This window comes from Monosiga brevicollis, genomic scaffold, assembly GCF_000002865.3.
Source record: "Monosiga brevicollis MX1 MONBRscaffold_9 genomic scaffold, whole genome shotgun sequence".
Taxonomy (NCBI): Eukaryota; class Choanoflagellata; order Craspedida; family Salpingoecidae; genus Monosiga; species Monosiga brevicollis.
In genome coordinates, this window is record NW_001865046.1 from 691327 (window position 1) to 717329 (window position 26003).

Below are 26003 nucleotides of genomic sequence, written 5' to 3' on the forward strand. Positions count from 1 at the left end.
TCTCTCTCTCTCTCTCTCTCTCTCTCTCTCTCTCTCTCTCTCTCTCTCTCTCTGCACAAATCTTATAGCACTGCCGTTGATTATGCATTCAATGTCAATGTGTTTAGGGTCGTGCCGTTAGTCGCCACCTTCAGCACAGCGTCGTCGATAATTCCCAAGCAGCCACTTCAGCCGCTCCCGGAACACCCAAAACCCACGCCCCACCCCATCCGGAGCAAAGCACAGTGCAACCGTTTTCAGAGGAACAGGCCCTGGCCAACAGCCTCAAATCAATTGTTGACGAAGCCGAACAAGTCGAGTTTCGGAAGCCCTTTGCCACTCCACAGCGTCCAGTGTCTGCGGCTAGTCAGTCCACGGGTCGTCGACCAGGCGACTCAATCAATCGCTCGAGTCGTGGACGTGCCCCACTCGAATCTGTGCTTGAAACATCCGCAGAGCATCATCTGGAAGATGGTCGCCCCGTTCCTCGTTTGACACTTGACGAGGAGCGTGATCCTTCACCCATTCCCATCTTGCATGAACATGATCATGAGGAGAACGAAGCCCTTGCTTCGCCCCCCTTTGCCTCGCGAGCCCGAGGCTCAGCATTGCAGACTAAACCTCGTCTGCGCCATCCTGACGAGAATGTACCGGCACTGGAGGGTCGGGATCTGGCTCTCAGCGCCTCGGTGGCTGAGTTGCGACCCGTGTTGCCTACCGGCCAACCTGTGGCACGGCCGCGCTTTGAAGCCGCTGCAGATGACTTGCCCTTTCCCAATCTTCCCCGTCGTGTTTTGGCAGATTTGCAGGCGACGCCTTTACTAAATCTTGTCGACGCAGCCACACTTGAGGACATGCGCCGTCAGTTTGCAGACGGGCCGCTGCCCATATCCAAGGGTACACTGCAAGAAGGTCTCGAGTCACAAGATCCCTTGTCTATGGAAGACTTGCGGCTACACTTGGTAGCCTACCAGCACCAAGCGCCTCGACTTCCTCCCTCGGGCTTGCCTGGTGCCCCAGCACGAGCCTGGGAAGGCCCCCGCCAGATTTACGTGACTTTTGCTTGGCCTGGCGCCCCGTTGCTTCAGTCACCGGCTCTTCTGATTGATGACAACCTATCCACCCATGCAGATGACAGCCACAGTGCGTTTGGACGCTGCGGTGTCCTTCGGACGGGCCACGCTGTGCCCACCGAAGTCGGGTGGGCGTGTCGCCACCTGCTACGACCAAGCCTGCTTGACCTGGATCGCGTCCAGTTGGCACGCTTTTTGGCCTCCGAAACCCTGGACATTCTTGTTTTCGATGCAGATTCACATGCCCTAGTCGGCCAAGGCTATCTGCCACTTCGCTTTTTCCTACGTCAGGGCCGCCGCTGCACAGTGACACCGATTGAACTCCAACTCTTAGCCGTGGGTCTCCCCCCACCTCTGGGCCCAACAGATCGTGGTGGCCCTGCCGCGCTCCTCCCGCGAAAACTGCAAGGCACTTTGTTCCTGCGCATCGCCTCGATTGGTCGCGCACCGACTCCAGGCCGAGATGCCACAATCCTACAGCGAGACCACGGCTTTGCAGCCGCGGCTGCTCGGGCTTCGACCCATGAGGGTTCGCGTCTGCCTTTGGCACCACGCTTGGTTGACAATCACCCCAATATGCCAGCCGCGCTTGCCCTACTTTCTTCTGACCAGGAAGCCCAACGTAAGCGACTTCAATTAGCCAATGTTCTTCAGCGTCATCGCTTGCCTGGCGCCCCAGCGCCAGCTGCCGGAGAGCACTTGGCTCCCACATCAGCGGCCGGGCTGGCCAACAACCTCGCTGCGCTGGAAGCAGTACGGCAAGAGCACAAACATGAGGCCATTGAGCGCCTACTGCGCGACTCCATTCGCTGTGAGGTCGAACTGACTGCTGTGTATGGCTGCCTGGCTTACGTTGAATTCGAGGTTTCGAATCCTACGGCACAGCCACTCAATGTGGAGTTGCGCAGCTCAGACGAGCAGCTCTTTCCCCTGGTGGATTCGCGGCAGTGGCAGGCTTGCTTGCGTGCCTACGGAAGTCGTACTCCGCTGGAACGGGACCTCTTGCAGGTCAACAATGGCAGGGTATTGCTGTTTCTACACCCGCACGAGCGCGTCACAATCCCAGTGGGCTTTCGGCTTCACCACCTTCATCCAGCAGGACGCGCACAACCCCTGGCGACAACCCCTGCCGTATTTGGTCCGGACGCGTACCGTGACCCCATGGCCATGGGCATGCTTTCCACGGATCAGCAACAGACAGCCATTGAGTGGGAACCCATTCGGGCTGAACTAAGTGCATGCCGCCTTGATAGCGGAGATCCCGTGGCCGTGTGTGCCGTGCTTGCGCACCCTGCACGTCCAACCGCTGTGCATATCGAATCGTTTGTGCATGAGGAGAACAGCATGTTCCGCAAGCAATTTTCTTGGCCCTTGCCCGCAACCTTGGCCGGTGAGCGAGTTGAGCCTTGCTGCGTCGTATCTGCAGACGAGGAAGCCTCGGTACACGTGCAACCCAGTCCAATTGGGGACCACGTTGCGGTCTTTTACCGGCGTGCGGTGGGGCCGAACGCGTGCACCATCAATAGCTATGTCTTTTTATACGCAGATGACGCCTGCGTACGCCCCATCGCGACGCGTCTGATTCAATTACGGGCGGTCGAAACCTTTCACGCTGACATCACGTGCGGCGAGCTGTCTCAAGCCACCTTGATACTCCGTGCAAGCCGACCCTGTGCTTTGGCGTCATGTCACTCTTCCCAACCCGCAGATGTGTCCGTGGAGCCGGCATCGCCCTTTGCCTTGGTAGCCAACGCCGTGACAGAACTAAAGGTGGCGCTGCATCCAGTCGTAATCACGGCCACTGAACGACAGGAACGAGTGCTACTTGCCCTACGAGACCACCACCAGGGAACCTTGCTACACATGTTTCTTCTGCAGCTACGCATCCGAGCACCAGTCGTGTCAAAAGTAAGCGCTCGCCACCTTCGCCCCCTCGTTCCTCGCGTCCTGTAACCCCGAAAAGCGTTGTGGCGGCTCGCATCTGACTTTGACTCTGGTGCACGTGTGCAGGCATTTGCAGTATCTTTCCTAGACGACAGGCCACTTCAGCGTCGAATCACATATGACAACACAACCTCACACGCCAAAGACTTTCACTTGTACACCGACCGACCGGACCTTCTTCAGTTCAAAAACAAGGTGCGCGACATTTGCTTGTAGGCCCACAACGCTACCCCTTCACCTCGCCCTGCCCTGGTCGAGACTCGGCCTACCGCTAATTGAATTCGCTGCCTCCTTCGGTAGGTTGTTCGTGTTCCGTCCAAAGAGACGACTTCCATTGTGTTCAAAATTCTGCCTGAAGCGGTGCCAGGCACGCGAGTTCACGTATTTCTCAACACACCCAATGGATCAACAGAGGAGGTGTTTCGTGTTGATGTGGCCGATGCCTCGAGCCGAGCTTGAGGCAATGCGCGCACTCTTGACCCCGAGTTTGACACTGCACGAGTCAATTTATTTACATGATATCTAAAAGATAAAGCTCTGTCAAAATCACGGGCCTTCAGCTCAAAATGGCTTCATCAGCAACGGAACAAAAGATCAGGAAAAACACGATCGGGAACACGCACGCTCGCATACTTCGATGTAGCTGTGAAAACCTGCCTATTAGACTGGCCTCACGAGACACGCCGACATGGAAGGACTAGTTACCCATGACACCTAAATCCGAAAACTCAACGCATGGCTCATCTTGGTCATCAGGGTCGTCGCGATGGAGGCGGTCGGGATGATAGGTGACAAAGCAACGAGTTTTGGCAAAACTACTGGGATTCACAACGCGGCAGCCCTGAACAGACACCAGACATGAGCACTGAGCACTCAAAAGAACAAAGAAAAACTGCTGGCCTCAACCTCATGTCTTACGTGATACAAGGTTTCGTAGCCCGCGCCGTCGTCCCCTAAAACCACCAACTCTGGCACTGGATACAAGCTCAAACTCTGTAATAGATGCCAAGGGGTTTGGAAGTGCCACCCGTGAGAGCAAGAGCTGGTTTAGAGGAAGAGATTGAGCTTGAAGGATGAGAAAAAAATCAAAAAGTATGGAAAAAATAACAAAAGGTACCTGATCATACTGCCACAGAATGGGTCGCACGTGAAGCGGGAGGGGGCACAAGTGTGCCTGATCTACCAAAGTTTTGGCCAGCTGGGAAAAGCCACGAGGTTCGATGGGTTGCAAACACAACACACGTTGCATGAGATGGACCAGTGAGGAGTCGCTGGCGTGGCCATACAGCCTTCTGTGCCAAGGCCATGGGTCTGACCATTTGCGGCAACATGTCCTCGTCATCCGAGTTGTTGTCAAAAGGCTTGACCATCACATTGCGCCGCATTTTGTTGACAATGTTGTCGCGAAAAACCACAATGCCCTGTGTACCGTAGCGTATCCTGATGCACGCCATAGTTGCCAATATACAAACGATGCATGCCGAGGAATGAATGACACGGTGTCGAGAACCATTGCAGGTCCCTTCGCACATGATCCGAGCTCTCACCGGCAAGGATTGGTCGCGTTGTGCACTCGTTTAACAAAGGTCATGAAACGGCGTACGAGGGCCGATGGCAAGGGAGGTCTAAAGCCGACCATGCCAACAGCGTGAACCACAGCTGAATGTCAAGAAGCACAGATGAAGGATGTAGACTCCTGAAGTGAAGACGCACCTTGGCAGAACGTTGCCGGCTCCAGGGTCTTGTGGCCCCGGGACTAAAACAAAATTCCTGTAGTCGGCAGAAGACCATGGTGAGGCAGGCACGGCAGTTCGGTGCAAGTACAATCATTAAATGACAAGGAGGTCGGGGTGCGGAGGGAGGCGATCGTTGCACGTCAAAAGAATACTCACGCGCGGTGGAGCACTTCTTGGTGCTTTTCAAGAACCGTAATGAGAGATTGGAAGCCGTCTGATGTGGGTGCGAGCGACGGAATGAAGGTGGACCGGCCAGGTGAGATGTGTGACCCGTGTTGAGGCGCCGATCCTTCTGCACAGCAAGGCACAAACCTTGGATGACCGCGTGCACATCGCTGCGCTGCGGCTCGCTGCAGAAGTTGCCCATGAGCACAAAGGCCGTGGGATAGGACTGGATGGCAGAAAAGCCTGCCAGCATGTGGTCGAAATTGCGCAAAACGTCTGGATCGTCGAGGTAGAAATCAGAGAGAAAGCACACCATGGCTTCATTCTCGCGCTCTGACCGCAGCAGGCTCGCCTACAAAGTCAATCATATGGCTCGCGATGAACAAAGAATGCGAAGCGTGCATCATCACCAGCAAACAAACTAGAAAAGGAAAACATTAAAATTTGAGGAGCAAGTTTCACAAATAGTTGGCCCAGAACGTACGCGATCGCGGTGATTGTAGCTGCCACCAAAAAAGTTGAGGCCGGGGAAAGCAGCCAGGGTGTCCGCTCGAGCTTCCGCGGGGGGCATGCCAATGGTAAGCGCCACAAAGCGGCCATCCTCAAAATAGCCTGAAGCGTGTACCGGCGCGTCGAGGCACAGAGATGGTGAAACTCATGCAAGAGACTCATCGGGATCAGAAGGACCTGTCAGAAACGGACCTCGAACGACGACAATACAGTTGTCAGTGTAGAGGCCTTCGTGAAAAATGTTGAGGACCTCGGGAGTAATATCGGCCTCGCTGTAGCCCATCGTTTGCGTGTAGAAAGCCCGAAGCTCATCTGGAGTAGGAAGGTGCAAGTTGATGACACCGTCCAAATCTTCAAGAGCCAGCTTGCCCTGTGACCAAGAAGGGAGGCACCAGGGGTGAAGCGCGAAAGTGGATTGAGAAGCACGAATAACAAGGTTGGTAGGGCAGGGGGGCAGGGGGGGGGCAGGGGAGGGGCCTTACATTGTCAATCTGCGTCAGGAGGCCGAGCACAACCGCAATTTGTCGCTGCTGGCCCGTGAGCATGCCTGCAAGTCAAACACGCCGTGGTCATTCGTGAGTTCAGCGCGCTGGCTCGATCAGAATGACAGTAACGGACAAGGAAGATGCGAGCATCAGACCTGATTTGGCAATGAGTGCGTTGATTGGTGTTAGCTGGAAAGGCACCGATGTACACCAAGATGAGCTGCTTGACAAGAAAATTCAAGGCCACGCGCGCGGGCCAAGCCCAAATTTGTGGAAGGCATGGGCAACGCTTGTGTGTGGCGATCAGCAACTCGCGTGACGAAACAAGCTATAACATACGGTTTGCTTGACGAGATTTCCTTGATCATCGATGAGCCCCTCGGCGAAGACCGGGTGACGCAGCAGACGCTACACGTGTGATGGATGGTGGTGGTCAACCGAGTCCGAGAATGGCTATTTGCGAAAAGCCGAACTATCCCGCATACCTGTCGGATGAGGTGATATCGGTCGCGAAACAGCACCGCTTTAGCATCAGCTGTCCCAGCAATGCTTGCTGGCTCATCGCGCCTGAACAGCAAAGAGATTAAGGTGCACCATGAGACGGATTGGATTCAACGCGTCCGAACCCACTGATGGGGATAAGAGAGAAGCAAACCCATTTGCCCTTCAACAAAGCGTCACCAAAGGCAAGACGTACGGGAGAAAGAGCTTCTTGTCCACGTAATAGGTGAGGCGTGGTGCTCTGAGAGGAACACCGACAATGCCATAAAGATGAGTAAGACAATGGCAAAACGAAAGCAATGACGACGTGCTTTCGAGCGATCGAGCCAATAAAGAGCAGAACGAAGCGTACTCAAAGGCCGGCACAACTTCAAGGAGAGAGGCTCTGCGTGGTGGCCACGCAAGTTTCAAGAATGAGCAGGACATAACCGGAAACCCTCAGTGCAAAGCAGAAAAACGACCACAGGCGGCTAGAAAGCCGTTAGCACCTACGGGGTCCGGTTCGTGCCCATCTGAGGCGACATGCGCTCGAGCGCAACCTCGATGTGCTGTGCTTCAACGGTGGCAGAGGCAACTGTGTTGCAAAAAAAGAGCAGTTGTAAATATGAGAAAAAAAAAAGGCAACGAAAATGTGGCGTGATGAGTGGTCTTGGTGGTGCAACCACGCTGGCAGAACGAGGGGCACCAGGAAGAATCAGCGCACCATCGCTCTTGAAGAGCTCTTGCAGGACCGACTCGAGAAACTCGTCAAGCTGCGTAGATGCCGAAGACTGGTCACCTAGGATTTTGCTGCATGCATCTTCCAACAAGTCTCGAGCATCACTGCAAAAAAAGGTGTCCCAAAGAGGCCAGTTGATCAGGGACTGGTTCAGATCATCAAGTTGAAGCTGGCGCACAGCACGCGGCGTACCGTGTGATCAAGAGGCCGTACGACTTGAAGCGCTTGGCAATGGTTTGACGCACGTTCAGGGGCGCCATTGCAGCATTCAATGCCAATCAATCCAACCACACCCTACACCCCGGTCCCACAAGACACCCCCCAGCTCAACCCAACGCCACAAACACCACAAACACCCGCCCTTTTTTCGCAGCAGCACCGACTCGGACCAGCCAACAGCTCGCTCGTGTCAAATGTTTGTCTCTGTGTGTGTGTGTGTGTGTGTGTGTGATAACGGTCACTAGTTGAGAGACATTTGAGTCTCTGAACAGACTGACGACTTTGGCTTAGTCTCCGTGGAGACTTGCTTCCTCTCGTGTTCCTTTTGTCTCTCTCTCTCTCTCTCTCTCTCTCTCTCTCTCTCTCTCTCTCTCTCTCTCTCTCTCTCTCTGTGGTCGCCGAGACGGCCGATGGCAGCGCTGCCAGGTGTCGATCGCCGATGCTGATAGCGGTCGATAACGGGCTGTAGAATTGCTGTGCGCGTTAAAGGAAGAGCTGTCAGACTCGACACTGCACAGTCTTTCCCCCTGGTGCGTTTTCAACGGTTTGCCCGCTGTCAACGCGCCTGAAACGCTCTCTTCCATGTGTGTGTGTGTGTGTGTGTGTGTGTGTGTGTGTGTGTGTGTGTGTGTGTGTGTGTGTGTGTGTGTGTGTGTGTGTGTGTGTGTGTGTGTGTGTGTGTGTGTGTGTGTCCCCGACTTTTTGAGCAAGCCATCGCCTTCATCCCCGCCGGTTCGCCCGGGGAGAGGGACCTGCTTTGTTGTGAACAAAGCGTGGGCTTTGATTTCTGACCATCTCCTTTTCGCCCTCAAAATTTGCCACCGGATTTTGCAGCTCACGTTGCGAACTGGCTCATCCTTGGTCAATGCAGGAGCATTTCGGTCGCACATTCCAGTCGCACATTCCCTCAACTCCAATCGTGTGTCTTCTGCCCTGCCGTCGACACCAGCAACACCTTTGTCGTTCGTGCAGTGGGGCATTTTGATCAAACGGCATCACCGCCATGAGCACTTTGGATGGTCAGTCGCCAATGCTTGAGAGCGAAATCACTACCACCCGTCGGTTCGAACATCGCTCACTCTGCATGACCTGAATGCAAATGACCAATGACAGGTTCGAGGAGACAAGGTCGCCGAAGCAGCGGCTTCATGAAGACACTCTCGCGAACGTGCGCCCTGCCTCGCGTTGGCTTGTTTGTTCGCCCATCTTGTTTTGTGTTGAAGCTCAGTGGAGATCTCTCGCTACATTGGTCACGCTCGGCTACTGCCATGCTTTTTGCCTGCAGGTTTTCACGCTCAGGCGGCGCCCCCCATGACGATGTCGGAGATTTGCCTGCCACAAAGCCAACCAAGGTGCACTCAGCAATTCGTTCTCCTTGCACCAGGCTCTTCGACGTGTACCTCCCAAACTGATCATTGGCAATTGTCATGTACATGTCTGCAGACTTTATCCCGCCGTGCTTCCACCGGGCATTTCCACCTGCCTGAAGGCGCCATTCCACCGACGGCGGTCAGTTTCTTTAACTCTGTTAATTTGTCTTGGTCTTGAAAGCTTGTCAAAACGACTCACCCTCGTGTCATGCCGCTGCAGAAACCTGCCTTTGGTCAGGTCGCAACTTATAAAAAACTTCACAAACTGGGCGAAGGAACCTATGCCACCGTTTTTAAAGGTGGGCCACAGACCTTTTGGATCGTGCGTTTTCCCATCTTATTAATCCGTGTTGATCAACTCAAAACTTACTTTTGCGTGATCTGTGCACCATTGGCGGTGGGTAAACGCTTATTGCCATCACACAGGCATTTCTCACATTAACGGCAAAATCGTGGCCTTGAAGGAAATTCGCCTCGAACATGAGGAGGGCGCGCCTTGCACGGGTATTCGCGAAGGTTTGTGGCACCCGAGTTGCTTTCGTTCAGGCCGGGCCACCACCATAGACGAGCACAAGGGCAGCGATGAAACGCTCAGAGCTTGGCTCATGGCCCTGCTTGTTCCGATAGTTTCGCTGCTCAAGGGCCTCAAGCATGCCAACATCGTAACCCTTCACGACGTGATTCACACCAAGGACAATCTTATTATGGTCTTTGAATTCCTTGTGCGTTGCCTGGGGTGTACCCGCGGGTCGTTCTTTGTTACCTATCATTCGGTTCCCACCCATGGATGTCCGGACCCAGCCGCTTTTTCCCTAATCTGTCTGATCTGGTCTGGGATCCGACAGAGTAAGGATCTGAAAGCCTACATGGATGACTGCAACAGCTACATTGACTTGCGCAACGCCAAACTCTTTCTCTTTCAACTTCTGCGTGGTGTCGGTTTTTGCCATTCAAGAAAGGTGTGTTTATCAAGCACCAGAATTTCAGATGGATGAGCCACATCTTGACACGCGGTATGCAAGCAGCGTCAAAAGTCACTTGTTGGCTCTGCTGGCATGATGCATTTGCAGGTGCTGCATCGTGATCTCAAGCCCCAAAACCTGTTGATCAACCATGCTGGAGAGCTCAAGCTGGCAGATTTCGGTGCGTAGAGCCAAGCTCGCACACACCACCTGGCCAGCTGAAAGGTGCCGGGCTCTCACGCTGGAGGGCAACGCACATGCAAATCTTAGGGTTGGCTCGTGCCAAGTCAGTTCCCATCAAGACCTATAGCAATGAAGTTGTGACCCTTTGGTAGGTTCAGGCCCCACGGACAAGCTCAAACCGTTGTCGAGATGATTATTGCCGTTAAATGCACCATGTGCTTTTGCTGTCCTTTTTGGGGCTTCCTCCGCTTCTTCGGACTATCGCAACTTGTTTCATCACCGCATCTTCTTGTCCGCACAGGTACCGCCCGCCAGATGTCTTGTTGGGCTCGGTGGATTACTCGGGTGATATTGACATGTGGGGAGTCGGTTGCATCTTTGGCGAGATGATCAGCGGTCGCCCCATGTTCCCTGGGGCCACCAACGCTGATCAACTTGAGCTCATTTTTAAAACCCTCGGCTCGCCCTCGGAGGTTTGTGCCCATGTCTGCCCGTTGTTACATTCGCTCGTCTGTCCTGGCCTTCTCTGGTCTGCCTTGCTTTGTGTCGTGATTGTTGTTGTTTTTTCGTTTGTTCCTCGCCTCCCAACTCACCACACACACACACACACACACACACACACACACATGTCTTGCTTTGCTTTATCCGATCTACCTACAGTCTTGCAGCAGAATTTCTAACGCAACTGTTTTTAATCGCAGAGCACCTGGCCCGGTGTCATGGCCTTGCCAGAAGCCAAGTCCAATGAGCTGGGGGCATATTCCCCACAACCCGTCAATGCCATTCTTCCCCGGTACGACCCGAGTTTGCATTGCAAACGGGCGCTTTAACAACTTATTTGCCTTGGATCTCCCTTGACCACACCGATGTGTGCTGCGTGCTTTGTGGTTTTGTGGTGAGCAGTCTGGACAAGCAAGGTGGTGCACTCTTGAAGTCACTCCTTAAGCTGGATCCGCACGGCCGGTGAGTTTGGAACGTCACGACACAGTTTGAGCACCCCCCCCCCCCCACAGTCTGTTTTGTACTCACCGTCATGGTTCGTCGGTGGGATAGCGTGTCCGCCGTCAAGGCAATGCAGCACCCGTACTTTAATTCCCTCGGCCCCTATATTAAGCAGCTGACCAACGACAAGAGCATTTTCCAGGCACCGCAGGTCAAGTACCACATGGAACCAGCCCTGCGCATGGCTGAGCGTCGGCGTTTCGAAACTAGCCGACGAGCCTCGTTGCAATTTTAGTTTGTCTGACCCCTGCAAACCGGCTATCAGCAGTCTGGCCATGACACCTGCGTGACATGGGAGGAGTCTTGCTCATCCTCATCAACTCCGTTTTCTGAAAATGTTTTGGTTTTCGTTTTTCCCTGAGTTTCAATGTGATAGCCTTTTTTCCTGAATCAATCAACTCAAATCGATCTTGGTAGTTACAATCTTTCTTTTCCTGGCAACCGCTGATGTCCTGATGGCACACAAGGTGCTCATTTGCCCTCACACATGCGTACCTCACCTCACACATGCACACAGGACATATCAATGATTATTCATTCACTCAGCTGGGTCATACCACTGTCAGGACTTAATATTCAAAAAAATTCGATTTCACGTTCAATTGAAGCTGTGGCCACTCAGTGGCTTTGCTTCGCGCATTCAAATGCGAACACCCTGTCGCAAAGGATCGCAGCCGCGGCTGCAACACTCAGACTCTCTACACCTGGATGGATAGCAATGTGCACAGGCTGGCAAAATGGCTGCAGATCTCGCGGCACACCCCGAGTTTCATGACCCAGAACCAGCACGCGACGATGCGGCCAAGCCACATCCTCAAGTTGCCGATGTGACCACGATGATGGCGCATGTGCCTCTGCAGCCGTCCATAAGGTGCTTGGTGCAACTTCGCTTGCCGTCGATCGCGCGGCCCTTAGGACCTCTGTCGGAGACAAGAAGCGTCCCGCAAAAACGTGGCCAGCACTGGCTTTGATTGTTGCAGCCGTCAAGGGCTGAGCCGCTCCGTCCCAGACACAGATTGCATCTGCACCAAAGGCCAGCGCTGTGCGGACTATTGAGCCCACATTGTGGGGATCTTGGGCAGCAACGACGACGAGTCGACGCCAATCGGCAGGGGCGGGTGTCAATGACGCGGTGCCTACGTAACCAAAAAGGCCATGGCAAGCGACGTGAGCACACACATTCATGGGAGCACGCATCACTTCCAAAGGTGATGTGAAGAAACGAAATGTATGACTAGACTTGGGTACTACAATCCACGACATGGGAGGTCTTTGGTCGGGATTGGACAGCATACAATCACACAGACTCAATATGCGCATACGAGAGCTCTTGAAGTACTCCATGCCAGCCGTGGTGTTTTTTTCGAGGCGGCAGAGCACTCCGGTATGCAAAACCATGGGACAATGACAGCGAGCAACAAAACACGACCAAAACTCCAGCCGGCACTTGAACATACCAGTAGCAATCAGGGGCTCAAAGCGAGGCTGCAGCATGAGCTGACGCAAAATAGACTCGTCCACTGTCCAAATGTGGGTTGAAACGTTGTGTTTGGCCAAGAGGGCAGCGATAGATGCTTGTCGTGGTGGTGTGGTGCAGACGAGAGTGGGCACAAACCCATGCTCCAATGCAGTTGTCAATACGGAAAAGCTCTCAATGATGGCTGCGTCCTTGCTATTTTGTGCAGCACGAAGCTGCTTCAAAACTCGGTGTTGCTTGTTGCTCACGTCGGGACGCTGGTGTTGCAGGCGTCGAGGTACGATGAAGATGCGCTGGTTAACCGGCCGGCGCGTCATCGGCTGCTCCGTCAGTCGCATCGTTGATGCGAAAAGAAGCTTCGCGTGGCGAGTGAAAGAAACCATGTTCAAGACGAGGCAGCTGCTCCGCACTCAACGTGGGTGCTGGTTCATCGGAACGAAGTTCAGTCGTTCTATTCAAAGAATGATAGCGCAGATCATGAGGCAACGCTGCATTCAAAGAATGATAGCGCAGATCATGAGGCAACGCTGCCTCTGAATATTCTGGTTCAGCTGGTCGAGTCGCCTCCTTGGTTTGAGATGACACGCACCGTGACGCCAAGACGACCAGTGGCTCAACAGTATCGTCGATGGGAGCGTCTTGAACTTGAGCCACAAAGGCGTCGATTTGTTGCAGATTTGCCTTAAAGGTGGGCAAGTCGGCTTGGTTCACGTGGAGAGCGCTCAGCCGGGCCAAGCGTAGGACGTCGGCGTCGGACCAGCTGCTGTCGGGGCTGTCTCGCGCCCGCTGGACGAGATCGTGCACCGACCACGAGGCGGCGGGCAACTAGAGTGGCATCCAAGGGCAGCCATGGCGACAGTGGTGGCAACGGCGAGGGTGATCGGATGCAGGGCCGAGAAGCGGGCAAGCGGCAACCCCAGACCCAGCGTTGGATAATGTGGCAGAAAATGCCACTACCGGAAAAAAATCCGCACCTGATAGTCGACGGAGCCCGACGGGGCAGGAGCGGGAGCGGAAGCGGGAGCGGGGTCTGAATCAGTGGCCAAACAGCGGGCACACTGCTGTACCCCGGTACCAACAGAGCACCGTCGGGCCAGTGCCAGTGTCAGTGCCAGTCTCCTCTGCATCATCGTTAAGAGAAAATTTTAAATACAACAACAACAACAACAACGAGAGATAAAAAACAACGGTGAGTTGGGTCCACGTGAAAGTCTGAATGAATTGAACTTAAAAAAATAGCTTGATAACAATAGCCAAAGCCACATGACCAACCGACCGTTATGGGGGTCAGGAAGTAGCCAATTAAGCTGGTGGAAAGATTTGTATGTTACCACCATGGTTTTTCCCCGCAAAGCTATTGACGCTCACACCCGCCAGACAAGACCTTTCACTGCCTTCGCTGCCCATGATTGGGTTCGGATGGTTGATAACAGGAGCGGAGCACTCGTATGGACAACAGGAGCGGGTACTACCATGGAAGGAAGGTTTAACAAGCATCGCAATGATATTTGTGGAAGGGCCAAGGCCAAGGAGCCCGAGGGAGCACAGCAACAGACGGCATCATCATAGGAAAAAAAGATTACGAGGCTGAACCAAAGTCGGCATGCGAGCCCTCTAGCGCGGCTTTGGCTTTGCTGTGAGAATTGGGTCCTGCAAGGCGGTCTACATCCGTCTCATCGGACACGCCCTCCAGGTTGAGCGTGAGGCGCGAGGTCTTGGTCGTACGCTTGGGCAGGCGACGACGATTCGAGTCGGAACGACGCAATGACTGTGATGATCCAAATGAGCCCAGCAAAAGCAGCATCGCGCCAAAGTGAATGACGCGGCGTAAAGAGACCAGGCGGCTCCCTCTCTTTCTTTCATGATGGATGAGCGGGCCACCGCGAGGAAACGCACCGAAGAGCTGCCAGAAGTCTGGACATTGGAGAGCTTGGATTGGCCACGACCCGAAGCACCAGATGAGGACCCAGGGCTGGCGCCTGAGGAGTTGCTATCGCCTCGACGAAAGTCATTGTGATCATCCAGCGTCATGCGCGGCGCAGGCGCCCCCGCCTTGGCAGGGGAAGGCGCTTGACCGTGATCGATGCTGCTACCAATGCTGCTGCCCATGCTGACATCACCGTCATCGACCACACTCTCTGTGGGCGCGTCCGTCTCTGCTGCCTCGCGAGTGTGGGAAATCTGATGCTCATCTGTGTTTGACTCGGTTCCGTCGGGACCGACAAATGCAGCGTCGTCGCCGTTGGCTGGCGCCAAGGGTATGACCTCCGCGGGTTCCAGCACGATTTTATCTTGTGATCGCGTGCGTAAACGCATCGAGCTCTCTTGCTGCCAATTGTGGGAGTCAAAACAGTGATATTTTTGGTGAGTCAAGTTTGGCGTCTTCCGCTCCGCCATCGCTACGAACAGAAGAGCCACGCGCAACCAACCCGTGCAGTACGAATGCCACGAATGTGCATCAACTCGTTTTGCGGGGATGTCAATGCACCTTAGTGTTGGCGGATCCATCAGCACGTGTGAGTGGCGTACGGCAGGAGGGCCAGGGCACGGGCCGTACAAAGCAAGCCATGCACCAAGCCCATACCACGCTGACGTTCCAACAAAGGTGTGTCCATGGTCACGGCACGTTGACGCGGTGTTTCTTGATGTGGGTTGGAAAATGAAGTACGTGCGCCGGTATTGTCCGGTGGGCCGCCATCTTGTTTGCGACGACTCGGCTTGTCACGCTTGAAAAAGTTGCGCGTGCTTGCTCGTACACCTACGACGCCAACCGACGCATCCGGTTGCCACCCCATTGTCAACATGTACTCGCATCACCCAAACGTTCACGATCTTGGCACAGGTGCGTGAGCAAAGGCAAGGCCAAGCGAAGAGCTACAAGAAAAACGTACGAGAGAGGACGCTTGTGGCCCGCCCACGAACAGTGTCGGCATTGCCATCGATAGTCTGCTGCGAGGGCTCGTCCGTCGTGGAAACCTGTGCAAAGGAGTATCGATGCTCGCGCCTGCCGAGTCGAGGCAAAAGGTCGCTCCCCGTGCTGTCGTCCAAGGCCAAGCTGCGAGGTGCCTTCTCGATGTGCAATGACTTGGTGGATGCAGCAGATGAGGCTACATGCAAGCACGGATTGAGTAAGTATGGAGGTGCTGATTTAGCACTGGCATGAAAAGGCAGCGGTCCAGCAGAAAGTGCTATTGCTATGGTCCGACGTGCAAGTGACGACCCGAACTCAATCCCACAAGTGGCCGTACCAATTTGCAAGAGGTGATCCGCCATCTCAGCACGGTTGCGCGCCAAGGCGAGCTGATACGGGGTGTAGCCGCCAAAGCTGCGAGCTTGCACGAGCTGAACCCATTGCTCAGGATATTGCACGAAGATGACCACCAACTGTGGGAGGTTCTTCACCACGGCCCAGTGCAGGGCTGTGTACCCATTGTGGGAAGACTTGGCCAGCAGGAGATCGGGATGCTCTTTGATGGCATCTTGCACCGACTCAATCCAGCCTCTCATGACGGCACGCAGAAAGGTCAGCTCATATTGTGGCTGCAAATGGCCCCACGCACCCAAGACAAGATACCAGGCCAGACAGCAAACCGGTCAGCAAGTGCGAGAAACACGGCCCATAGCCGGTCCATTCAGCCAGAAAGCACCACCTTGCTCCTGATAATCACGGCGTGTGTTGACTGACCGTGGGCAGCGGCAAACGCTCATCATCGCCCGGAGGGCCACCTTGGATCTGAGAAACTGAGAGAAAATTACTGCCCCGTCGAACTGCGGCACCCGTGACATCGCGTTGCTCAAGCGCCTTTTGGCGCAACGCTTCACGCTGCTCCTGATCAAAATACAACTGGCGACGAGCTCGATGATGATGTCGTATACCTTTGTCGTGTGCAGGGATGGTACAGATGAAAGCCACCAAACACAGCAAGGATGAGCTGAAAAGAATGTCAGACTGAATGGAAAAGGCGAGGCGGCGCGGCTCCCGCAGCCCAGGATATGGCAGACTTACGGCGCCAATCATAAGTGGAAGCGACGCTGACAAAGCTAGCATCAGGATCATGGCCCATGGTCGGTGGCTCCACTCTGCCCATTCACGTTCACAAACGTTGCGTGTTGCATGGACATGGTCGCAGTTGATGCAACACACAGACAAACAAACAACAGCATGAAAAGTCACACGCAAATCGGTGGCCAAGTCAAGTGAGTGGTGCAAAACAAGAGGACGTTAACACTACGGGGAGAGATGGGCACGAGCGGAGGCAAAGAAGCTTACGCGGTGCTCGTGGAGGGGGCAACTATGGTCACATCAGCGGCAGATTCATCTTGATCGGGGCTGCCGGCGGCAGCCGAGGCCCCAGCGCGCCTATGATGCCGCGATAACAAGGCCGCGATGAACAAGGTCGCGATGAACAAGGGCGACGGGTCATCATTGACCAGCATTGAGGTACGGCTCTCGGACGCCAGCAATGTCACCTTACGCACCAGCAAAAGGTTTGGCCACCATCAGTTGATTCCATGTGAGTCTGAATCAAGGGCGTGAGTAGACGCCCTAGAGCCATCTTGTCGTGATGGCTCTGCTCGCCAACTTTGTTTAGAATGGCGCTGAGGGTGATACCTTTGGGATGTTCGTTGGCAACACGCTGCACCAAGCTGCATGAGTTGAAGCGTGTGGGTGCCACTGACATGATCAAGAACTGAGAACAAGAACAGCGACTGCTGAATGCCTTTCCATAGCTCAACAAACCTCGAGGGCAGACAAGAGCTCCACCTTTTCGGGATTGGCAGACTGGGCCGCCGGCCGTGATGTGGCCATGGCACCACTACGGGGCCGGCTCTCGTTGAGCTCGGGAAGACTATCGCTGAGCTCGGAGGCCGCATCGCTGGCTGCCTCTGAAGGCGGGAGCACCGGCGACTGTGGGGGCTTGGGCGGCGCATGCTTTGGCGACTGGGGGGGTTTAGGTGGTGCGTGCTTTGGCGATTGCGGGGGCTCGGGCGGTGCATGCTTTGGCGACTGGGGGGGGCCAGGCGGGGCGTGCTTTGGCGACTGGGGAGGCTCGGGCGGCGCATGCTTTGGCGATTGCGGGGGCTCGGGCGGCGCATGCTTTGGCGATTGCGGGGGCTCGGGCGGTGCATGCTTTGGCGATTGCGGGGGCTCGGGCGGCGCATGCTTTGGCGACTGCGGGGGCTTGGGCGGTGCATGCTTTGGCGATTGTGGGGGCTCGGGCGGTGCATACTTTGGCGACTGGGGAGGGCCAGGCGGGGCGTGTTGTGGAGGCCTCACGGGCACCACAGCAGGACCAACAGGCTCCGGAACAGGTGTTGAACTACTGGCTTGAAGGGTTGCACTGGCATTCGATTCGGGAACCGCATGCATTGAAGTGGGACCATCAGATGACGCCTGAGTGGGGCGGACGCCCGAGGCAACCTCCGCGGCTGGTGCGGAAGGCGGGGCGGGTGGGGCAGCGGAGGGAATGGCAGGCTTGGCCACATCAGAGTCAGGTAGACTGGACTCACTTGCCCCCGATGCCGGTGCCTCCGCAGGCGGGGGTGGAGGTGGGTTCATGGACGCTGTGGATTTGCGCTCGGCAAGCGTCTGTTTCCACGTAAACAAATTGGTCCCTTCCAATTGCCGCATATGTCGCTTAATCAGGGGAATCAGTTTGGCGCCAATCAACTTGGGGTTACCTTCCTCGGGTAAAGGTACCGACCGCAATATAGCGTCCATGGTCACGCCATCAGGATGCTCCTCGGCAAAGACCTGTGAAGGCAAGGAAAGGCATCGGACCATGCTTGACAATGAGGCCAGCCCCTCCACCGCCCCCGCCCAAATAATAAAAATAAAAAAAAAGCAGCGACCTGCCTTTGGCCTCCATGATACAACCAGGACTTACTTTCAAACGCTCAGTGAGCGCTTGTCGTTGGGCAGCCATGACGTATGCGAGGAATGGACCCAGAACAACCGCCTGTGTACACACAAACACACACGCACACACACACGCACAAGAGCTGCGCAGATCAAGGACAATCCAGCCTAGGGGCCGGCAATGCCTGTTGTGGAGCCGAATCAGGAGCACACATTGAGAAGAAGATCGACAACATTCGCATTGGCTCGTCCTAGAGACGATCACTAGCGAGACAAAAGAGCTCGCCCTTCACTTTCTCAACCCGTACCCTTTGAGACCATGCTCTTTCCCAGCTGCGCCCCTGGTGGACGGAGCAGAGGCGCTGCCGTTTGACGCTTGATGATGATCCCAATTTCTCGCGCGCGCTGTCTCTCTCTCTCTCTCTCTCTCTCTCTCTCTCTCTCTCTCTCTCTCTCTCTCTCTCTCTCTCTCTCTCTCTCTCTCTCGTTTTCGCTTGTTGTTTACCTTGTTGCTATTCAGTTTTCACAGCTGCTTAAATGACCAATTTTACTTCAAAAACATCCATGTAAATCCAAGCCAACACCGCTTACCACCCGCAATAACCACAACAAGACAAGCGGCAACTACGTGTACAACAAGAGGTGAGTCCAAGGGCGCTCGAGACCTGCTGACAATTTGAGATCAAGCACAATTGGTAGCGAGCTTTGATTTTTTTGGTCTGTTATGGGTGGGGGACTATGATTGTGGAGACTGGCTGCTTTGGCGATGAGCCACAATCAAAGCCCAAAGACGGAGACGGGGGCCTAGCTTGGGCACCAGTAGCTGGAGATCGTCCTTGTCCACCAGTGTTAGGACCACGGTCAAGTCAACGTCCTCCTCCGCAAAGCGGGAAGCAAAAGCTTGGCAGTGCGCCTCGTTCAGGAGCTGCTGAAGTGATGAGTAGGCCCCCCTGTGTAAGGGTGGTGCTCGAGTTTTGGTGAACGTGTCGTCCACCGACATCAGCTTTGTAAGCTTGGGCCGGGGGGCTGCGCTGGCGCTTGGAACCTAAAATTTGCAACAAGGTAGCTGTGTGATGTCCTGCCACGGACCAAATCGCCGCTGGATGCGATTTAGGTCTCGAGCCAAACTGACATACCGTGGTAGCCGCAACTAGTCGGCGTGAGGGTCCGGCTGGAACAGAGCCTTCCTCTTGTGAGCTGGTGTTGGCCGACTGCTGCGCTATAATCTGCTCCAATGTCTCCAGAGTCTCATCCAGGTCATGCTCAATGAGCATGAACGAGTGAGGTGCAAAATCCACCTTCTTGTTCTCCACCAAATAATCCACCAACTCATTCAAAATGGTCTGCAGCGTGCGACACAAACACCTTGGTGATACACACAAACTTCCTGCTGCCGGAAACGCTGGAAGGAAAAAAAAAAAAAAAAACAGAGGATCATCCAGAGATCGCTACCACGGCAAACGTCATACCTCCTTCAACACGGGCACAGACGCCTGAATCAGGTCCAGATCCTCTGTTTCGGGCGAAAGTGCGAGTTTACGCTTGGTGTGCAGGTGGTCGTTTCTCAGTTGATGCTCTCGCAGTGCCTCGAGCAGGCGCTTGCCGCAGTCCTGCGTCAGCGGACGGACGCTGCCTGCTTCCGTGATGCCCGTCTTTTGCGTCACTAAGGCCCCGCACACCATTGAGACCCAAAAACGACATGTGGCAAGAGCATGTGCATGTGCATGTGGATGAAAATGGAGATGTGGATGGAGATGTGGATGACATCTTGAAAGAAAAAGTTGAAAGAAAAAGACGAGGCGAAGAAGACGGGCGACCAGCACAGCAAGCCACAAGTGCACCCGCAGGCGTCTACGCACTCGTGGTGAGCCAGGTCTGCAGCAACCCGCTTTGGCGATCCTCGATGCACTTGTGCAACAGCTCATGCATTGCCCGAAGCTGTGTCTTTCGAGTCGTCGGATCATCTGCCATCAGCTCTGGTCTGCACATGAGAGCCATGAGCGCATGCACACGTGTTGTGCAATAACAACCAGCATCGTCGCAGAGCGTCAAGTCATTGGTGGACACATCTGAAGGCCTATTTGTGCCCGGGACAGGTTGCAGAACAGTACTTACGGCAGATGATGATCCCTGATGAAGGGGTCCTCGAGCAGCTACGCAACGCATCAGGATCATCAGCACTTGGTGGAAAACATGACTGATATGATGGCAGGGCTTGCGGCGGGGCTGTCCGTATGCCAAGGGAGGACGCGAGGACAAACCTCCGTGGTCGAAAGGCGCTCATCAGGATTGACCTTGAGGCAGCAGCAGACAAAGTTTTTCAACAACTCTGGAGTATCTGCCGGAATCGTCGGCACCTGATTCTCACTTTTCATCTACAGAGCCACGCAGAGTGTCGTCAATGCTTGGATATGCTCGGGTACGCACCCCTTCCCCGAGCTTCCGGCGATGCGGTAGTCAATTTGGTTGACGTACCCTCAAGACAAACAAGCCGTTTTGTCCGACTTCGGCATAGGGCATGGCACCGGTCTGCAGCTGCAGCACGGTACAGCCAATGCTCCAAATGTCTGCCGACTTGTTGTAGCCGCGCATGCTGTTGATGCGCTCGGGCGCCATGTAACTAATGATATGTGATAGTGCAGAGATTCAACCCAAGGGTCAGCAAAAGACAAGGGATAATAGCTCAGGCGAGCAAGCTACTGCGTCAGCATAAACCAAGCATACCGAAGAGTGCCTGTGACATCTCGATGACGGCTGTGCACGCCGCCAAGGGAGACGGATAGGCCAAAATCAATCAGTTTCACCATGCCGTTATACATGTTGATCAAGGCGTTGTCTGCAAAGTCACCCTCAATGAGCCATCAACCCTCAACGCCTCGTGGAAAGAGACACCAGCAATACTATGCCAGAATGGGCTAACCAGGCTTGATGTCGCGATGCAGCACATCGGACTTGTGCAAATAATCGAGGCCCTATTTATTCAAGAAAAAAGCAGGCACGGGAAATAAAATAAAAAATAAAATAAATCGGAGAAAACAATGTGGATAAAGGTTTGCAAAGTGCGAGCCCCTCACCTCAACAAGTTGGCGCGTTATACGTTGCGCGTGCTGCAGGTTCATGCGCAGCAACCGCCGGGTGCTCTGCATGCTGCACAAATCTTGCAGGGAGCCGCCAGGAATCTAGGACCATCGAGAGCAAGAATTAACATCAAAGTGCGGCAAGAATTAACATCAAAGCGCAGCGTTAATGAGGGCTGGCGATCAGCTGCAAGACATCAAAAATCTAGCCGTGCCCAGCAGGGCACGCACGTATTCCATGAGAATGTGCAGATCGTTTGTCTTCACGACCGAACCCAGGGATTTGATGATGTTGCGATGACTCCACGTTTGATGACGTCGCGCTTCCTCCAAATGGTTTTTGCGATCAAACATGTCCTTGCCCGCGAGTGGAATGACCTTGATTGCCACCTAGTCGTCAACACAATCATTCCCCCGAGTTTGCTCAAGCAGAGCGAGATGCGTTGACCAGCGCCGCAAAGCAGTGCGAGCAATGCCTATCGTACCGGGGTCTTCAACTTGCCGAATGTGCCTTTGAACACTGCGCCATAACCACCCTTGCCCAGCATGATGCGCTTTTCTATGGGCCGATGGTGAAAAAAACATGAGTCCAACGTTGAAGAACCATATAGTCTGGACCTTCCTAAAATGACCAGCTACCAAAGCCAACTTACGGTCTCGGTTTGACATAAAGTCCCACGGCTCTTTGATATCAAACTCAACACGAGGCGCTCGACTGTGCAAAATGTCACTCCGTGTGAGCATATGGGCCAGGCTCGTCGACAAGATGGCAGAGGGACAAGGATGGACCCGCCCATAAAAAATCAGGGAGAAAAGAATAAAAATAAAATCAAGGCAGAAAATGGGGCAGGATGGGCATGGCCTTACGCCTCTTCCGGGGTGAAAGGAACGAGCTGCTCAAAGATGCTGTCACGGTATGCCAAGCTCGGAAAGACCAGGCGATACTCGTACGAACGAGTAGTACTATCACAGTTATAAGCAAGGACTCGTGAAGTGCGCTCACAGCCTAACGCAACAGCCCACACAGTGTCAGCTACACCCCCGGCAACCGGACAAGGAACGGCCTACATGTGCAGTGAAGCATATTTAAGGTGCTCATTACGCGTCACCCGTTGAAGCTGCAAGACGTCAATGTGGTCCTGTAGCACGTCCTTGACATCCATGATGGTTTCCCCATTGGCAAAGGTGGCCGATTCGATGGTATGATCATCTTTCTCAACAATGGTTTGGTTTGACAAGAGTATTTTTTCAAGAGTGCCTTCATCGTTCTCCTTGAGGTTCAGCCTGCACAAACATCAGATGTCAGATGGAGCGGGGGACTCACGCGAAACGACCCTGAACTTGATCTCCCAACAAAAATATGTCACAATCAGACTTACTCGCAGATCTGATACTGCTGTTCATCCGTGACCTTGCCATGAATAAAAACGACGTGCATGGCACGCTTTTCAGAGATCGACTTGACACCGCCATCGTGAGAGGAGCTTTGCGCCGCTGCACCAAAAAATTTGGTCCATGCCTCATAACCACGCTGAGACGGATTTCAAATGAGCTAGCGGCTTGCTTCGCGCAGCAGGTCACGGGCAAGTCTGGGGCATGCTCACCTGAAACTGCGTTTGCGCTCTTCGACGAGGTAGGTTGATCTGTTCATCGTCGCTGCGAAATCATCGCGCCCGCCCGACAAACAACAAATCCCAAAGTCGAGCCGTGAGGCAGCTGAGGAGGCAAACTTGCATCTGTGGGCCGGTATGCAGAGGTGCGGGCGCATTAAAAAGTGATTCTGGAGACTACGGACCGACTGCTTTGGATCAACTTGCAATTGGCCAGCGTAGATTGAAGGGCAAAGGAAGGTGGGGCCAGCTTGAACATGTGGACAGCCGCGCGCATGCAGTTATGAAACGCCTTTGGAAAGAGCCCAACAGCAAGATACGGCGAGATGGCGTGTAGCGTAGCACAAATGCATGAGCTTGGCGAGTGATCAATCAGGCTAGACAACGGCGTCAAGGAAATTTGCGCGAGTGTGGGCGCGAGAAGTACCTCTTTGATCAGATTGAGCTCAAACCAGGTGGCCACGTCCCAGTAATCAGCAATGTCACCCAAGTCTCCCTGCGATGCAAAGTCGATCGGACCGAACATGAGCAGGCATTCTAGACCGTCAAAAAGAACGTGGATCATGGCCAAAATCACTAGGAACAAGCCTGACGAAGGGCCTACCTTGCTCCCCATGAGAATGCTCAATTGATCACAAAGCTCCTGTGCGTGTCACAGGAGGCAAAACATGAGGCGAAATGACGGCATCAAGAGCAGCAAAAGTCATGCGCGTAAACAAAAGGGGAGTCTTTGAACAAGGACAGCCATTGGCCTGACCTTGAGCTGCTCGTCGCGATGCACACGCTTGCCACTAATGTACAAGAGCGAGGCCAGATTGATGGCGGGATATGCACTCTTGTCGAGCTGATAGGCCTTGCCATACCACTTGATAGCTAGATCTAGGGCCTTGCGGGCAGCTTCCTCATCGCCTTGGTCGCGGCTGTACATGTCTTTATAGATGCGGCCCATCATGCTAATGACGTCACACGTGCGCTCTTCTTCGCCCACCAGAACCTGCCAACCAAGGACATGATCAAACGTCATCCAGGTTCGACCGCGCCAGCCCGGTGCGCTCGCCTCGACGCAGTGGATTCTACAGCGAGCGTACCAGTTCTTCCATGACATCACGGGCCTTTTCCAGATCGGGCTCTGGCTTGCGAATGTGCGCAGTTGCATAAAGGGTTTGCAGTTCTGTCACAATCATGCTCTAGAATTGCGCACGACAAGTTCACATGCAGGTCAGAGAAGGCATTCCAGAGGCGAGATGAGCAGTAAGAGCACGAAGCACAAAAGCCAAAAACCGAGGCAAAGGAGAACATGGTAGACAGAGGCGCGCATGGTAGACAGAGGCGCGTCAGACGCTTGCGCGTACCGCTTTGGGAACCTTCAAGCCGAGTGCCTTCTCCTTGGCGTCAAAGAGCTCGATGATCTTGTCGTAGCGCTTGGCGTCGCGCAAGGCCAAGGTGAGCGCGTGGAGGATGTTGGCCTCCATCAACTCTTCATTCTAGTGGTATGGTTCGGAATACCACGAACCCCGAGTGCCAAGAAGAAGGCCAAACGTAAGGGCGATGCAAAAGAAAGCGGCGGGGCAGGCGCGCATCTGCCATCAGCACGGCAGAAAGGTGGGCAGGGCTGAGGCGGTACATAGTGGACCAACTTCATCAAACTCGGTACATAACCTATCGAGTTTGTCTTGATAATAGGTGGCATCCACCTGACCCAGCTCTTGGACGCGCTATCGGCAAATTTCCGCCACGCACAAAACGGAGAGCAGGCCATCGTGCACGTTCACTTTGCGAATTTGATACTTTTGTCGTGTTGTTATGTTCATGTTTCATTCGACGGAAAAATTAAAAGAAGGGGGGGGGGCATGGGATGAGAGCAAAATGAGACGGGGATTATACATACGTGCAGGAATAGGCGCTGGATATCGTCGGGGCTCTGGGCGGAGCAGCTTTGCAAATAACGGTATAACACGTCGGAGAGCTACGCCATAACAAGGTCACATGTCGTCCAGCACAAAGGTGAGAGGGCACAGAGGGTGCACAACCACATTGTACCTGCATTGTGTGCTATGAAGATGAGTTTACCTTTCGTGCCGCCTGGCTCTCGGAGGTCGCAATGTCTTTTGGGTGGTACTCAATGACCATGTGCTCTTGCTTCTTTGCCAAGGTCTTGATGTAGGCGCCGTGCTTGACATCACAGAGGGTGGCGACATTGGCACTTTGTGTCACCAGCCATGCCACAACGCAGAAGATAAGATGATTGGCACGCGTCGCCTTTGTGTCGCACCGCTTGCCTCGAGCAGCATGAGCAATGCATCGTCTTACCCGGGTCGTGAAAGGCGAACGTTGATAAAGTACAGTAGGTTGGCCCGAGTCTCGTCATTGCTGATGTCAGCGAGAAGGATGTCGTTGTTGTACACAAGGGTGCGCTCATCCTTTTTGCCGTAGTCCAGCTAGATCCGGTGCACAGACAGTAAGAGCATGAGTGGTGCATGGGCGAAGCGGCCAGAAAATTGCGGTTGAGAAGCCATGGCACGGCGACAGAAAGACCCGCACGTACCGGACCCAGGTCGACAAAGGTGAGCTGCATGTCGCTGAACCTGGCCACGGTATCGCTGATAATGTCTTTGAATGCCTGGGTATGCGTTTTATCGACAATCATGACAACACGAAGCTATTGCGGCACCACCCCAAGCCAGATGATGGTGATCTTGGCGTGAGTGTTTGCGAGGCTGCACGCAGACAGGATCATATGCGCGGACTTTGCGAGTGGGGCAGCACAAGAGATCCGACCTTGGGCTGGGGTGCGGATTCCTCCGGCTCTTCCTGTACGGCCGTATCCTGAGGCTGATCTTCATGCTGAAACCCGTCGTCCGCAGCCACCTCCATGGGTGACCCGGCGGCCACGGGTGCTGCCGCCATTTCGCAGCGAAACTGACGCGGTCCCTAAACCTGTTCTGACAGGTTTGTGTCATCGTATTATCTGACATTCCTCAAAATTTAATCGGTGTTCGTGAAATTTAAAAAACGAACCCAAACCAGGCGTTTTCCAAGGACGAGCCACGCGGTTGCGAAGACGGCCCCTCACGTTTTTTCCGCCTTGCCGTTGATGCAAAACTCATCTCCAAAACAAAGCAATACCACGAA

The 26003-nt window shown here is 54.3% G+C and overlaps 5 protein-coding genes across 5 annotated transcripts in view; 2 read left to right on the top strand and 3 right to left on the bottom strand.

Annotated features, from left to right (window-relative positions):
• The window catches only part of MONBRDRAFT_8015 (uncharacterized protein), a gene marked incomplete at both ends in the record, with an annotated part of 6109 nt that extends 2897 nt beyond the window's left edge, over positions 1 to 3212 (top strand). The window contains 2 exons of the mRNA XM_001745492.1: positions 108 to 2960; positions 3063 to 3212. Of these exons, the coding sequence (XP_001745544.1) occupies positions 108 to 2960; positions 3063 to 3212 (3003 nt within the window). The remainder of the gene's footprint in view (positions 1 to 107; positions 2961 to 3062) is intronic.
• Positions 3213 to 3693: 481 nt separating this feature from the next.
• Positions 3694 to 6917, bottom strand: MONBRDRAFT_25230 (uncharacterized protein; the record flags this gene model as incomplete). The annotated part of the gene is made up of 15 exons (XM_001745635.1): positions 3694 to 3837; positions 3915 to 3989; positions 4114 to 4194; positions 4313 to 4436; positions 4544 to 4621; positions 4710 to 4752; positions 5045 to 5249; positions 5382 to 5509; positions 5600 to 5777; positions 5890 to 5954; positions 6048 to 6081; positions 6232 to 6300; positions 6378 to 6459; positions 6590 to 6634; positions 6886 to 6917. The coding sequence occupies 15 exons, from the start codon at positions 6915 to 6917 to the stop codon at positions 3694 to 3696; spliced, it is 1383 nt and encodes a 460-aa protein (XP_001745687.1).
• A 771-nt stretch (positions 6918 to 7688) lies between these two features.
• On the top strand, positions 7689 to 11082 carry Cdk2 (uncharacterized protein; the record flags this gene model as incomplete). Its single annotated transcript, XM_001745493.1, has 15 exons — positions 7689 to 7860; positions 8202 to 8349; positions 8444 to 8498; positions 8616 to 8682; positions 8774 to 8839; positions 8921 to 8999; positions 9127 to 9216; positions 9328 to 9422; positions 9546 to 9659; positions 9771 to 9843; positions 9933 to 9993; positions 10147 to 10318; positions 10547 to 10638; positions 10749 to 10808; positions 10899 to 11082. Exons 2-15 carry the CDS (start codon positions 8334 to 8336, stop codon positions 11080 to 11082), a joined length of 1224 nt encoding a protein of 407 aa, XP_001745545.1. The 5' UTR covers positions 7689 to 7860; positions 8202 to 8333.
• A 352-nt stretch (positions 11083 to 11434) lies between these two features.
• Positions 11435 to 13454, bottom strand: MONBRDRAFT_36980 (uncharacterized protein; the record flags this gene model as incomplete). The annotated part of the gene is made up of 3 exons (XM_001745636.1): positions 11435 to 12723; positions 12914 to 13149; positions 13299 to 13454. The coding sequence occupies 3 exons, from the start codon at positions 13452 to 13454 to the stop codon at positions 11466 to 11468; spliced, it is 1650 nt and encodes a 549-aa protein (XP_001745688.1). The 3' UTR covers positions 11435 to 11465.
• A 449-nt stretch (positions 13455 to 13903) lies between these two features.
• On the bottom strand, positions 13904 to 25778 carry MONBRDRAFT_25232 (uncharacterized protein; the record flags this gene model as incomplete). The annotated part of the gene is made up of 40 exons (XM_001745637.1): positions 13904 to 14092; positions 14221 to 14723; positions 14909 to 15082; positions 15216 to 15431; positions 15573 to 15864; positions 16010 to 16200; positions 16331 to 16404; positions 16595 to 16684; positions 16804 to 16961; positions 17066 to 18079; positions 18213 to 18284; positions 18493 to 18696; positions 19002 to 19229; positions 19321 to 19527; positions 19654 to 19847; positions 20044 to 20165; positions 20300 to 20337; positions 20446 to 20559; positions 20660 to 20804; positions 20909 to 21020; positions 21105 to 21156; positions 21259 to 21363; positions 21493 to 21651; positions 21747 to 21820; positions 21915 to 21976; positions 22129 to 22224; positions 22330 to 22545; positions 22641 to 22745; positions 22866 to 22997; positions 23057 to 23163; positions 23299 to 23514; positions 23629 to 23865; positions 23960 to 24058; positions 24224 to 24355; positions 24509 to 24586; positions 24760 to 24837; positions 24942 to 25074; positions 25182 to 25309; positions 25417 to 25530; positions 25650 to 25778. The coding sequence occupies 40 exons, from the start codon at positions 25776 to 25778 to the stop codon at positions 13904 to 13906; spliced, it is 6789 nt and encodes a 2262-aa protein (XP_001745689.1).
• Between the last annotated feature and the right edge of the window lie 225 nt (positions 25779 to 26003).